Below are 13387 nucleotides of genomic sequence, written 5' to 3' on the forward strand. Positions count from 1 at the left end.
TGCATTACACCCTGAACACATTATTTGTTCAGTTTTGTTCCTTTTTCCTCTGTTGACCACATCCATGGCTTCATGTCTATTTCTATATAAGTACACTGAGAGAAAACCAGAGTCAAATTCATTGTATGTTAAAACGTATAGACCAATGAAGCCCTTTTTGATTCTGATAACAGATTTATAAACATAAATTATAATAAAATAACATGCATTGTTCTTCTCTTGGATGTGTGTGAATACATTAGCAGAACTATGACAATTGCAAAGACCATCTGGAGTTTTTTTTTAGCTTATTAAGATCAAAATATCTTTCCCCAGATCACATTCTCCATTGTCCACAAAAAAGAGGTAAATGCAAAGCCTATTTCTTTTTTTTACTAAATCTGCAAGAAATGTGAAATTGTGGCTGCCTGAAATTCAAAGAGTAAATAAATAACCACAACATTCATTGGTTGTAGGAGTGTGTTATCTAAAGTGTGGAGCTCTGCAGCTTTAAGCCAGAACAACTCAGAAGCTATTAGATTGTCTGTGAAATATCAGCTTTTAACAATAGTTTTTTCTCCAAAGGGGTTAAGGCTCTAGGTTGTGGACATAAGTTTACTGGTTCATGAATGAATATGATGTGAGTTGACACTGTGTCATTGCCATTAGGCAAACTTTGCCAGGCTTCATCGTGAGCATCTGTGACAAGAACGCCTGCTGCGGGCAAAGTGCCAACTGTCTCCCCCGAGGAGACAAACCGAACTAAAGATCATTTTGTTTGCCTTAATTGCACACTGATCTTCCTTTTCTAATTTGTAGTGGAAACACAGAAAAACAGGGGGGATGCATTTGGAACATTAAATTACAAAAACCCAAAATGCAAAAATCCCTTTGTTAATCATTTTTATTTTCAGAAACCATGAGCAACAAAAACCTATTTTAACACACAAGTAACTCCATCTAAAGTTGTACTTTGCCACAGATGTTGAAGCAAGTACCACTGAATATGGCATGAGCAAGCCCTGCACCATTAGAGCCATTCATATTTGATGCTGAAGTTAACACATTTCAAATCCTAAATGTAAAATCAAGACCTGTAACTATTGATGCTTATGCTATAAATACAATTAATTTCTGTTTTTCAAATGGAGCTGATGGCCTATAAACATAAAACCTTTGTTAAATAGAATAGCACTCAGAAGAGCTCAGACCTTTGCCAAGGCTCAACGGTTCCCTTATATTCAATCTAACTGTACAAGCATCCATATCAATTCCCTAAATAAGCCTGATTCTTTTAATCCAGATCCTTGAATGATTCCCTGGGAAATTGGGGGAATCCTGCAATGTTATCGAACGTGAAATTTTCTTTTCCTGGATGCGCCTAACAAATGGAGGCGCATCCAATTTTGGATGCGCCTCGATTCAAAATTGGATATATATCCTCCCTGATTCATACTGCATCCTTCAAGCAGGTTTCGTGGGAATCCATGTAGTTTTTGTGAAAGGCTTTTATTTGACAGACAGACCAAAAAAATGTGTAGCGTGAAAAGGGGTCACTAAGACTAAACGCAGAATTATCTCCCAACTCTGAAGCAGTTCACCTCCACTCTAATAAGTGGGGTCTTTCAAGTAATTGCTTCATTTTTACAGTCTGAAGCTTTTCTGTTTAAGTGCCGTCTTTTCTGAGACTCTACACATCAGGCAACAAACAGCAGGTGGAGAAAGTTATTGACTAGCTGCTGAAAATAGTGAAGCTTGTAGCAGCTACAGAGGCAGTGGTTTTTCAGGGAAATAACTTTAAAGAGCTGCTATAATGAGACGCAAACATTTTTGTAGCATGAACGACCGGGTGAACAACATGTCATCTTTCATTTCCACAATGGAAATTGCTGCACGATATAGTATCACAAAATAGTATCACAAATATTCTCCCTGAAGGTTTTCACATGTAACCACAGCAGAGCTCACCTCTGTTTCAGTGAACGTCGTCATACAGAATATGAAAAGGCGCTGCGTCTCCTCTGATCGTGACCTCTTCCTCTTCCTTTTAGAAGACAGAAAGCTCTTTGTGGGCATGCTCAACAAGCAGCAGTCAGAGGACGACGTGCGGCGCCTGTTCGAGGCCTTCGGCGGCATCGAGGAATGCACCATCCTCAGAGGTCCCGACGGAAACAGCAAAGGTGAGTTTGTCGCTGTTTATGACTTTGAGCCCGCAGACGTTTTCACAGGCGGCCGCGCAGAAATCATTTGGCCTTTCAAAGACGGTGACTTTGCAAAGTTTTTCTATGTCGAGCGGGGCCAAAGGAGACTATTCTCACACAGTGCTTACATAAGAGTACTGTACAATCTGTACATTTCAACAGCAAATGCCATCAGACAGCTTTGCCCGAAGGGATGAAAGATATGAACCAGCAACTCCTCAGAGATGAACCCCCGTTAACCTCGTGAGTCAACAAGCGCCTGATAAGGAGAAAAGAAAAGGAAAAACTAAGTCCACCTCCTGATTAACCATCAGGCTTAGTGTCGGGCCAGAAAATTGTCCCTTCAAAAATTTTGTGCAACACAAGTTCACTGCGCGAAGTTCATCAGCGGGCTTAGCAGCCAATCAATGAGGCCCGATGATAACTAAGCCTAATGATTACAGTGGGCTTGATCATTCTGATTCCTCCGTGAAGCTCCATTAACAAGGCCTCATCAGCCAGCTTACTCGGCTAAGTGGGCTTTGGCTCAATAATGACTGGGAACTTGATCATTCAAATTCATCAACCGGGCTTGTCAATAGTAAGCGACACCAGAATGCTGTGGCATTTTAAGCCCCATCAGAGGCTCCCAAAGTTGTTAATGGTGTCCGAGAGGCATGTTTAGCGTACTTAGTGAGCGCTGATCAACACTGGAACAAACCTGCTCAGCAGAGAGGGCTTTGTTGACTTGTTGTTGAACATGCTGTACAGGAGGTTTATCCCGGTTGAGGGGGAAACAAACAGGAAACTTTTAGCTTTTTGTCTTGTTACTGGCAATGTTTTGCAAACTTTTCCCTTTTGTCTCTTTCACCCATGCTCCTCTCTTTCTCTCTAGGTTGTGCGTTTGTAAAATACTCCTCTCACGCCGAAGCTCAGGCAGCCATCAGTGCGCTACACGGGAGCCAGACAATGCCTGTGAGTACGCTGTGTGTGAGCCCCTGGATTTATGTGAGAGAGGTGACTCACGTAGAGAGATGAGTCACACAGCGCTTAATTACCTTCTTAAAGTAAAGTTATACTTTATTAATCCCTGCCAGGAAATTTGTCCCTTATATATGACCCATCCTAACTATTTCATTGCAATGGGCACCGGCTGCAGCACGAAAGGCCGGTGCTTTGGCAGAGTGTATGGGAGAAGATGTGCATGTGTGTGCGTGTGCGTGCAAAAGGTCAGATGCAAGCTTATGTCCCGTGTCTATAAGTCCCCACTAACATGCAGTGTTGTGCGTGTGCGGGTGTGGGTGTGTGCGCAGGGGGCCTCATCCAGCCTGGTGGTAAAGTTCGCCGACACGGATAAGGAGCGCACCATTCGCCGCATGCAGCAGATGGCTGGTCAGATGGGCATCTTCAACCCTATGGCCCTGCAGTTTGGAGCCTACGGAGCCTACGCTCAGGCAAGTCGTCCGGCAAAGCATCTCTTTTATCTACCGTAATTGAGTCATTGAACCACAGAGTTTAAAATAAGGGCTCAAATCTCGCTCACCTGTGAGTTTGGAATAACTTCCTGCAATTTCAGAAACTTATATCTCCCCAGGTTACGATTCGAAAACTCTCTGTTTATATTGGTTTGGAATTTCATAAGATTTAATACCTGGTTAATAGTCTCTGTATCCTTCCTTTATTCTGTGCATCACTTTCCTTTTGTTCACCCACTCCTTCCCCTTTCTCCTTCCTTCGTAACTCAGCAACCTCCTAATCTCTTTGGTCTTTCCTCTCATTTATTCTTCACCCTCCGTACGATCCCCTCTCTTCTGTCATGCAGGTGCAGCAGCAGGCAGCATTGATGGCGACTGTAGGCCAGGGAGGCTACCTCAGTCCAATGGCAGCCTTCGCTGCTGCTCAGATGCAGCACATGGCGACCATGAATGGCCTCCCAGGAGGACCGATGACCCCCACGTCAGGTAAAACTAGTGGAGGACTAAAGGTTACAGGACCACACTGTGTTTTCCATTTCTGTGTTTGCCTTGAAAATAGGATATATTCTCCTGAACACATACAGTGGATTATCAAGTATTTTCTGAAGCATAACATAGATTTGTAGAATGCATTTTCCTACCCACAATGCATCATGACAAATGCTACAAAGGGAAATTTATGATTTTTCACCTGAGTAAGTAATGAACAAAGTCAAAGTGAGGAGTCATTTATACAAACTGGAACACAGCGCACGTGCTAATCATTAACTACCATGTAGGATATACATTATTCTATTCAGACACCGGGACTCTGCTGTTAGAACTAATGCTATCGGAAGCTAACTGATTTATAAAGTCAAAAACTGCCTTAGTATTATTTTGTTTTATAATCCTCCCAAGTTTAATTCAAACGCCTCCTCCCATTTCCTCTCTAATGGTGTCATGATTATCTGTTCTCCATTCCAAGTTAGCAAGAGAACAAACACAGTCTGACTCAGAGTCAGGACTGGGTAAGCGTCCCGGGAAGCACAAGGTAGAAGCTATCACACTTAAATACAAACAAATAATGAATTTGAGCAGATCGTTACGAAACAAATATTTATTTTTGAACATGTTGAAAGAGTGGTTGGACTTTAAATCAAACGTGACACTCCCATTGACTACAAAGTGAAAAAGTATTTATCCAGGTTATGCTGCAATAGTCCCTGAAGAGAGTAAAGAATAAAAAGAAACTCTATGTTGCAGTGGAAAAATACAGCAGGGAGCAAAGAGCAGTGGATTTAAATGGATATAACAGAGAATCTATTCTGTAAATGTAGATGAGTTGTAGGGGTGATGAATTGTGGCACGACATCCAATCATGTGAGAACAAATATAGAATTGGTACCAATTTGAAAGCATCAACACTGTGTTCCCCGTTCTCATACGGTATGTCTGAAATTCACATCTAATAGCTGTTGTGTCACAGTGAAGGCTCTACTGGGACAAGAAATCACCCCTGACATTTAGTGTCTTCACCGGCCCACTGAACCGGCCCCTCTGACATTTCCAAGAGTTACTAGAGAGCCGGTCAAAGCAAAACTTCTCCATAATGTCTTCTGGGGGGAAAATAATCGGTGGAATGCGTCTGTTTCTCTCTGTCTTTGCCCATGTGTCCCGTGGCTGCAGGTGGCAGCACTCCTCCAGGCATCAGCGCCCCCACAGTGACCAGCATTTCCTCCCCCATTAGTGTAAATGGTTTTACTGGCATGCCACCCCCGCAGGCCAACGGGCAGCCCCCTGCAGAGGCTGTCTTCACCAATGGGATACACCATTACCCCGGTAAGCCTGATGTATTCAGTTAGATGTACGGAGACATAAAAGAGTTCTTAGAAATATGGAAAAGGATTGTTGTTTTAATGCAGTATAGATGTTAAATAATGTGCACTGCTTGTTATGTAGAACCATGATTTCATGAAAGTGAAGCTTGAATCCCTGTGATAAGAGGAAAGTGTGCATGCTGCTGGCCTCCAGGCGCGACCAGCCTCGAAGCATGTTCAGGAGGCCGAGGCCAGGCGGCCGTAGAGCACAGTCAGTGCAGCATGTCGAGGAAATGAGTATTTGGCAAAGGTGCTTATGGGCGGCTGGGGCCTAAGTATGCGCTTGTGTCATGAGCTGTGGCTGGTACCTCATTGGTTCCTTTTGTGAAGAGGTGGAAGAAAAAATCTGTCTTTTTTATTTATTTTTTTACACTCTTGTCTCCCCAGTGTTGCAGGAGATGGTTTTTAGGGAGGACTCGGAGAAAAACGGCTTGGGCGTGGCTCCGCGAAGTTGTTTTGGGGTTCAGGGTGGCTGCTTCCTCTCCTCTCTCTCTGAAGGTAGTGCTCCCTTGTCCACCCCCCCCCCCCCTCCCCCCTTTCCTCCCCAACCTTAAACCCTGCCTATCTATGGGCTCAAATAAGATTTTGAGCTTGTGAAATAATGTTCAGACGTGATTTCAAAAGCCTGTGGTTCTAGCTGGGTAAACTTGCACAAGAGATTGAAGTTTGTGAATGTGTCCAAAAAAGATTTGTAGTTGCAGTAAAACAAAAAGTAAAAAATTCGAGGCAGATGACTTAAGCATGGGGTTGAAGTTAAACACGCAGATTTACACCGATCCGACACAACATTAAACCGACAGACAGGAAAAGCTGGTCATCTCATTACAATGGAACACCACAGGTCCTGACATTCATCTGGGTGCTGCTTTGTCATGGCCACCCCCCCACAAAACACTCCCCACCAGCAGCAGCGTCTCCCAGTGGGATGGTGCCCCCCCCCCCCCCCCCCGCCATTCTGCGAAAACTGCTCAGAAAGGGCCGAAAGAACACGACAAAGAAGCCGAGGCTTTGACCCGGGCTCCAGACTCCCCAGATCCCAATCCGATCAAGCATGTAGGATACGCCGGAACAAGTCAGATCCACAGAGGCCCCCGGCCACAAAACCCACAGGACCCGAAGGATCTGCCACCAATGTCCTAACACCACAGGACACCCCCAAAAGTCCTGTGTCCATTCTGCAATGGGCCAGAGCTGTGTTTGTGGTACGGGGGGGGGGGGGGGGGGGCCTACACTGTTTAATGTTGTAGCTGATCGATGTAAATTTCAAAGTTCAAGTTTTGACCCTGATTCTACATCTGGAATTACTGAGACTAACTGACAGTGAAGATGGTGTATTATCTGTCATATTTAAATACCTGTATTATTGTTTACTCCTCAGTCCCAAACTGAATCTGTCCCAAACTTAAACGTTTTTATTCAGTTTGCAATGTTTTGGTTACAGATGTAAAATACAGAAAAAAATGACAAAACAAGCTTTTGAGCCCTAGAAGAAAGTACAATTTATATATTTGGATTATGTGTAATTTCTATATTAAACAAGCTTTTAATTAAATTTAAAAAAGATTATGTAGACTGATGTTGACGGAGGCTTTGAATTTTATTGTACTGCACTCACTCATTTAATTTGTACTGCAGAATTTGAACATTATTTTAACACCATTACGGAGCTTTCAAAAAATAAAGAAATCCAGATGTGGAGATAGAATTACTGATACAAACACTGAAATTATTATTATTATTATTAATATTATTTTTTCTCACAAACTCACATCTTCTATGTTGCATTTGAGTATATACACAATGTTTTCATACAAGTAGTAGGTATCTATAGATTAGTGATGATTTATGGATGATATATTTTTGGTTATACTACGGGCACGATTTTGAATCACTTAATGTGTCTTATGTCTGCCTCACATCAACCCTCTTTTCTACACATTCACAATCTCTCAATCTCTCATGCAAATGGTTTACGGAGAATGACACACAATCACAGCCTTTTAAATTAATTTCCGAACATGACTTCACAAGCTGTCAAATGTTTACACACCCCTTATTATTTGAGCCCGTACTTCTCCTTTCTTGGCTGTCCGTCTCTCAGCACTGTTAGTCCACGCTGTGTTCAGTATCTCTATGGTTTTTTGGTGACAGTGCGTTTATTGGTGTGTGTGTGTGTGTGTGTGTGTGTGTGTGTGTGTGTTTGTGTGCCTGTCTGTTTTCTCAGTGGTGTACTTACTGTGCATGTACTATGTATACAGATGGGCAGTTACAAAGTGTGGCAGAGCATCTGTGGTAGTTACCAGTGAGTTCGCAGGAAGAAATGTTCAGTGTTAACTCTCTCTGATACGTGTGCGGTCATAGCAACAGGTGCATCCAGTGTTGTGTGTGTGTGCGGTGCTTGTCCTGTTCTACATGTTTTAACTGCACTAGATTGTCCGGGAAATAAATCCTCTCCTTAATAGCATTAGTGTCAAATAGGTTTATGTTCAGGACACTTTCTTTTTTCTTTCCTGTGGTGACAGTGGAGACGTGTGTTGTTGTTTTTCATTGTTGTTTTGTTTTACCTGTGGTCCTTAAACGTTTATGGTTTTCTGCTTGTCTACCAGGGTTTGGGTTGGGGGGTTGAGAATGCAGTGGATGGTGCATTAATTAAAAAGGCCAGAAAAGAGAGAGAGAGAGAGAGAGAGAGAGAGATTCAGAATTCAGTTCCCCACACACGGAAAGCAAGGGGAGTTGACACCGCACCGTTCCGTTCTCTAACCTTTCTGCTTTTCTTCTCCTATCTGTTCTTCTCTCCCTCCATCCCTCCTCCCTCTCACCCTTGTTATATATTACTCTCGCCTTTCTCCGTGCCCTCTCCTCCATCTACATTCTCCCTCCGTCCCTCTCCGTGCCTCACACACCCCAACACTCTCTCACACACACACACACACACACACACACCTCAATCCATCCATACTCCCCTCCACAACCCCCACCTCGCCCTCCGTCTTCTCCCTCTCCTTTTCTCTGTTGGAGCAGCTCAAAGTCCCACTGCAGCTGATCCTCTCCAGCAGGCTTACACAGGAGTCCAGCAGTATGCAGGTCTGTCTGTCACTCTCGCCGCAGCACTGATCTGAGTGCGAACGTTCATGTGAGCGAGTGTGCATGTGAGAGAGAGAGAGAGAGAGAGAGAGAGAGAGAGAGAGAGAGAGAGAGAGAGAGAGAGAGAGAGAAAGACTGTGGGGATGACAGAGGGAAATAAAAGCAGGGAGATAAAGATGTGTCTTTGTTTTAATTAGAATTTTGATCCTGTAACATTTAGTGGTTCGGTCTCACTACACAAATGTATTTTCCACGTTGTGTTCACTCCACGTTGTGTTCACTCTGTGTGTGTGTGTGTGTGTGTGTGTGTGTGTGTGTGTAACATGTAAACTCTATTGTCTGTTATCTGATCGATTGCCTGCTGTGTCCCTGCATATATCACATTGTTTGTATGTATCCGAGTGTGTGTGTGTGTGTGTGTGTGTGTGTAGCCGTGTCTGTTATCTGATCCGCGTTGTGTGTGTATGTGTCTCAGCAGCCTACCCCGCTGCATATGGCCAGATCAGCCAAGCCTTCCCCCACCCTCCACCCATCATTCCACAGCAGCAACGAGAAGGTAGCACACGCACACTCCCACCATTCACTCCTAAATATTCATATATGCTGCAAACGCATACGTAGATTTGCCTCTTCTCTATCCATCTTTTATGTAGCCATGGAATAAACAGGCGTGTTTAAAAATACCAAGGGAAATCACAGTCCTCCCTCTGTTTGCATGTGTGATTTCACACGAAAAATATTCGATACAGAGACACGGATAATATATAATATATATCACAGTATTAAAAAATAACATTCAGAGATTATTGGAGTGATTATACAGTGGATATGTTAGTGGCCTGTGGGTAACTAACTAACTATACCAACACTTCAAATGTTTTAAACTGAGCTGTAAACCTACTTGTGAACTCAGTGACCTCCATGACTGGATGCCTGGGACACCCATGCTTGGAGCCTTACTGCCCTCTTGTGGAAAATAAACAAAATAGTACAAGTCTTTAAACAGCTGTGGCATCCCAGGGGTTACCGTTTAAGCATTATAGTCTTTCAATTATTTATACCCGAAAGCTGTGAAAACTAAAACTGGAGTTTTCTATTAAATCAGAAACTGTCAAACAACATCAAATGATTTTCCACTGATGACGGCGTGTTGACGTAAAGTGCTTCCTTTTGTAACTCCGACACCAAACAGGAGGGAGAGGACATTGATATTTCAAGGAAGATAATCACAACGTAAATATAGAAGTCAGTGAACGAGGTATTTTAAAATCCCTGAAAAATTGGTTTAGAATCTTCATCTTCTTTTCTCACAGGGTTGTTGTAAGCCTGTGCGATGGATACAGATGTATTAGTTTAACAGGAGAGAAAATCATCTCATATTTGCAAATCAGAGCTTCCGTGGTCCATCAGGAAATAGAGGAAGTTACAATAACACTTATTTAAAGCCCCTTAACCTTTTTTTAAATGATTGTTCCAACCAACAGTCCGAAACCCAAAGATATATTATCTAACATCACCTAATATAGAAAAACTGAAAATCTCACAACTGAGCTAATACCTTTCTGTCACATTTGTTTAAAAATTGATTTATCCAGATTTCAGATTGATTTCCTATTCATCAATAATTCTATGTATTGGTTTGTTTAAATGTTTCCAAATTGGCCCATAGTGCATGTATCATAGTATCATATCACACTTTAACAACTAACTGAATTCAGTGAGAACAACACAATCGATTTTCTATCCTTTACATTTTTTTTTATCTCTGCTTTCAATATTTTCTTGTATTTCTATGATTTTGCATTTTCTTTGTCCTCCTTCCACTGTCAACCTTTTCCGCTTTCCTTACTCCTCGTCTCTCTATTTCTGACCTTTGTCCTTTATCACTCTTTTTTTCTCCCCTTCTCTCTCTCTCTCTCTCTCTCTCTCTCTCTCTCTCTCTCCATGTCTCCCTCTGCATTTCCATTTGCAGGACCAGAGGGTTGCAACCTGTTCATCTACCACCTCCCTCAGGAGTTTGGGGATGGAGAGCTGATGCAGATGTTCCTGCCTTTCGGTAATGTCATCTCCTCCAAAGTGTTTGTGGATCGGGCGACAAACCAAAGTAAATGCTTTGGTGGGTAAAAATGAACAAAACCAAAAGATTATTGGTTATTTATTCTGATTATTCTTTTTTACTAATCACCTTCTTGACTGCAGTCCCCCCCCCCCCCCCCCCCCCCCCCTCCCTCCCTAACCTCTCAACAGCCTCTCTTTAAAAAAGCTGAAAACAAAACAGTGGAGAATTTCTCAACAGTTGTGCAAAAGCTGGAATGGAGAATGAGCGTGTCTGGTTTAATCATTAAAGCTGTTGAAGCTCTGACTAATTTCTTATTTTGATAAATATTTCAGTAATACACAGTGCACTCACAAAGTATTCAGACCCTTTCACTTTTTCCATTTCATATTGCAGCCTCATGCTAAAACTTTTCATCAATCCAAACTCAATACTCAAGGAAAAACTGAAATATCATAAGGACATAAGTATTCAGAGTCCTAATTCAGATGTGGTTGAAGAACCTTCGGCAGCGATAACAGACTCATCTCTTTGGCTACGTCACGAAAAGCTTTGCGAACCTGGATTTGGGAATTTTCTGTCATTCCTCTGTGCAGATCCTCTCCAGCTCCGTCAGGTTGGATAGAGACAGACAGGGACATTTCCAGATCTCTCTCTGGCCACTCCAGGACATGCACAGAGTTGTCCCTCTAGCCACTCCTGTGCTGTCTTGGTTGTGTGCTGAGGGTCATGTCCTGCTGAAAGGTGAACCCTCGGCTCGGTCTGAGGTCCTGAGCGCATTGGACCAGGTTTTCATTAATTTTGTCTCTGTACTTTGCTTCATTTAGCTTTCCTTCAACCCTGACCAGTCTTTCTGTCCCTATAACTAAACCCCCATCCCCCCAGCATGATTCTGCAAACACCATGGTTCACCTTTGGGATGATGCTGGGCAGGTGATGAGCAGTGCCTGGTTTCCTCCCGCCATGACACTTAGAATTGAGGTCAAACAGTTCAATCTCAGTTTCATCAGCCGAGAGAATCTTGTTTCTCAGTCTTGAAAGTTCTTCCACGTGTCTTTCACTGAGAAGTGGTTTATGTCCATTCTGCCATTAAGTCTAGGTCAGTGAGGTGCTACATTGACTGTTGTCCTGGAAGTTTCTTGCATCTCTATGCAGGATCTCTGGAGCTCAGCCAGAGTGACCATCAGGTCCACCTCTCTCAGCAAGACCCTTATCCCCTGATTGCTCAGTTTGGCTGGGTGGTCAGTCCTAGAAATAGTCTTCTTCCATGTGGGAATCATGGCGACCACTGAGACTCTGGGGAACCTTGAATGCAGCAGACATTTTTTGCAGCACTTCCCTAGATCTGTGTCATGCCAATCCTGCCTCTTCCAAATCCAAACCAACTCAATTTATACCAGTGTAGAAACATCTCTATGGCAATCCAGAAAAATGGGAGGCAAAATCTCAAAGGTCATAGAAAAGGCTCTGAACACGTATGTCTGTTTGTTTTATCTATTTCCTTTATAGTTTAGAAAAGCTTCCTAAATTCTGTGTTCACTTTGTCATTATGTTGAATTGAGTGTGAGAGATGAGGGAAATTTGATCATAGAATAAATCTGCAATATAAAATGTGAAATGACTGAGGAATCATTTCTGAATGCACTGTATTGTGAAATGAATCTGTTTTAATGTCATATTTGGACAGTTATTTTGTGATTGTGCTCTCTATGATATGGTGTATAAAACAAATACTCTTCATCTCTACCTTTGTCTCAAAGCACTGCATGTTGAGAATACTGGAGATAAAGAGCTGCCGTCTCACTTTGTGCGGTGACAGCACAATTTAGCCGAACATATAATTATGTTGAAAATTATAAATGGATTGTGGAGAGTATTTAATGGAGAGCCCGTCAGGTGCAACCCATTTGCAAAGTAGCTTTTGCGCATTAATACAACACAACATTAATGTTGTATTATTCATGTTGCAATTTTGAAATGCTGGTTTTAATTTGTGATTTGATGCTTCTTCCCTTTCATGTGGAAATTAAAAACCGAAACTTAAAAGCAGCACAACCATGTTGATTTTTTGGTTTTCCCATTAACAAGTTCATGCTGTGATTTTTGGATGCATGCTCTCTATTTATATTGTGAAACTACTGTTGTTGTCATATTGTTTTTATAAATAAAATAATTGTTTTGGTTATTTTAGCGCTTGTAACTCGTTGTCCATTTTTTTGTCAGAAAACATCTGATGTTCATTGTTTTTACTTTTATCTCCAAATGAAATGATTTCATTCTTGTTGTAATGCTTTATACATACATGTTGAAAGACTGCCTCATCCTCATGACCCATTCGTTTGAAACCCCAAACTGTCCTTGCCGCTTCATCTAAACTTATCTCTCTTGCTCTCTCCTTTTTGGCCTTTCCCCCAGGGTTCGTGAGCTTCGACAACCCAGGTAGTGCCCAAGCTGCCATCCAGTCCATGAACGGCTTCCAGATCGGCATGAAAAGGCTCAAGGTGCAGCTGAAGAGGCCAAAGGATGCCAACCGCCCCTACTAGCCCCCCGCCCCAGCCAGCCACCGCCATCCTGGTGGCCTGGGGCAGCCGTCGCACACAGGGAAAAACAGGTCAGGCTTCAAGCTCGGTGTTTCTGGAAATTCGTGTTGGCTGTCACTTCGGTTTTATAGGTGATTAACTAAGCCATCGCGTCCACAACAAATGCAATGTTATATTGACAAATGCTCAAATGGCAAGCCCACTTATGGTGCTG

General features: G+C 42.6%; 1 protein-coding gene across 6 annotated transcripts in view; it reads left to right on the forward strand.

The window, feature by feature from the left end:
* Nucleotides 1-13176, forward strand: part of celf4 (CUGBP, Elav-like family member 4) — a 79896-nt gene extending 66720 nt beyond the window's left edge. Inside the window, exons 4-13 of one of the 6 annotated variants that reach the window (XM_053411580.1) lie at nucleotides 2031-2159; nucleotides 3055-3134; nucleotides 3473-3613; nucleotides 3982-4120; nucleotides 5303-5455; nucleotides 5881-5991; nucleotides 8515-8577; nucleotides 9056-9133; nucleotides 10550-10693; nucleotides 13049-13176. In XM_053411580.1, coding sequence (XP_053267555.1) covers nucleotides 2031-2159; nucleotides 3055-3134; nucleotides 3473-3613; nucleotides 3982-4120; nucleotides 5303-5455; nucleotides 5881-5991; nucleotides 8515-8577; nucleotides 9056-9133; nucleotides 10550-10693; nucleotides 13049-13176 — 1166 coding nt within the window. Of the gene's footprint in view, nucleotides 1-2030; nucleotides 2160-3054; nucleotides 3135-3472; nucleotides 3626-3981; nucleotides 4121-5302; nucleotides 5456-5880; nucleotides 5992-8514; nucleotides 8581-9049; nucleotides 9134-10549; nucleotides 10694-13048 lie in introns of all 6 variants that reach the window. The other 5 variants (XM_053411612.1, XM_053411586.1, XM_053411595.1 and 2 more) reach the window with 5 other exon arrangements.
* Nucleotides 13177-13387: the final 211 nt, after the last annotated feature.

This window comes from Pleuronectes platessa, chromosome 2, assembly GCF_947347685.1.
Source record: "Pleuronectes platessa chromosome 2, fPlePla1.1, whole genome shotgun sequence".
In the NCBI taxonomy this organism is placed as follows: domain Eukaryota; kingdom Metazoa; phylum Chordata; class Actinopteri; order Pleuronectiformes; family Pleuronectidae; genus Pleuronectes; species Pleuronectes platessa.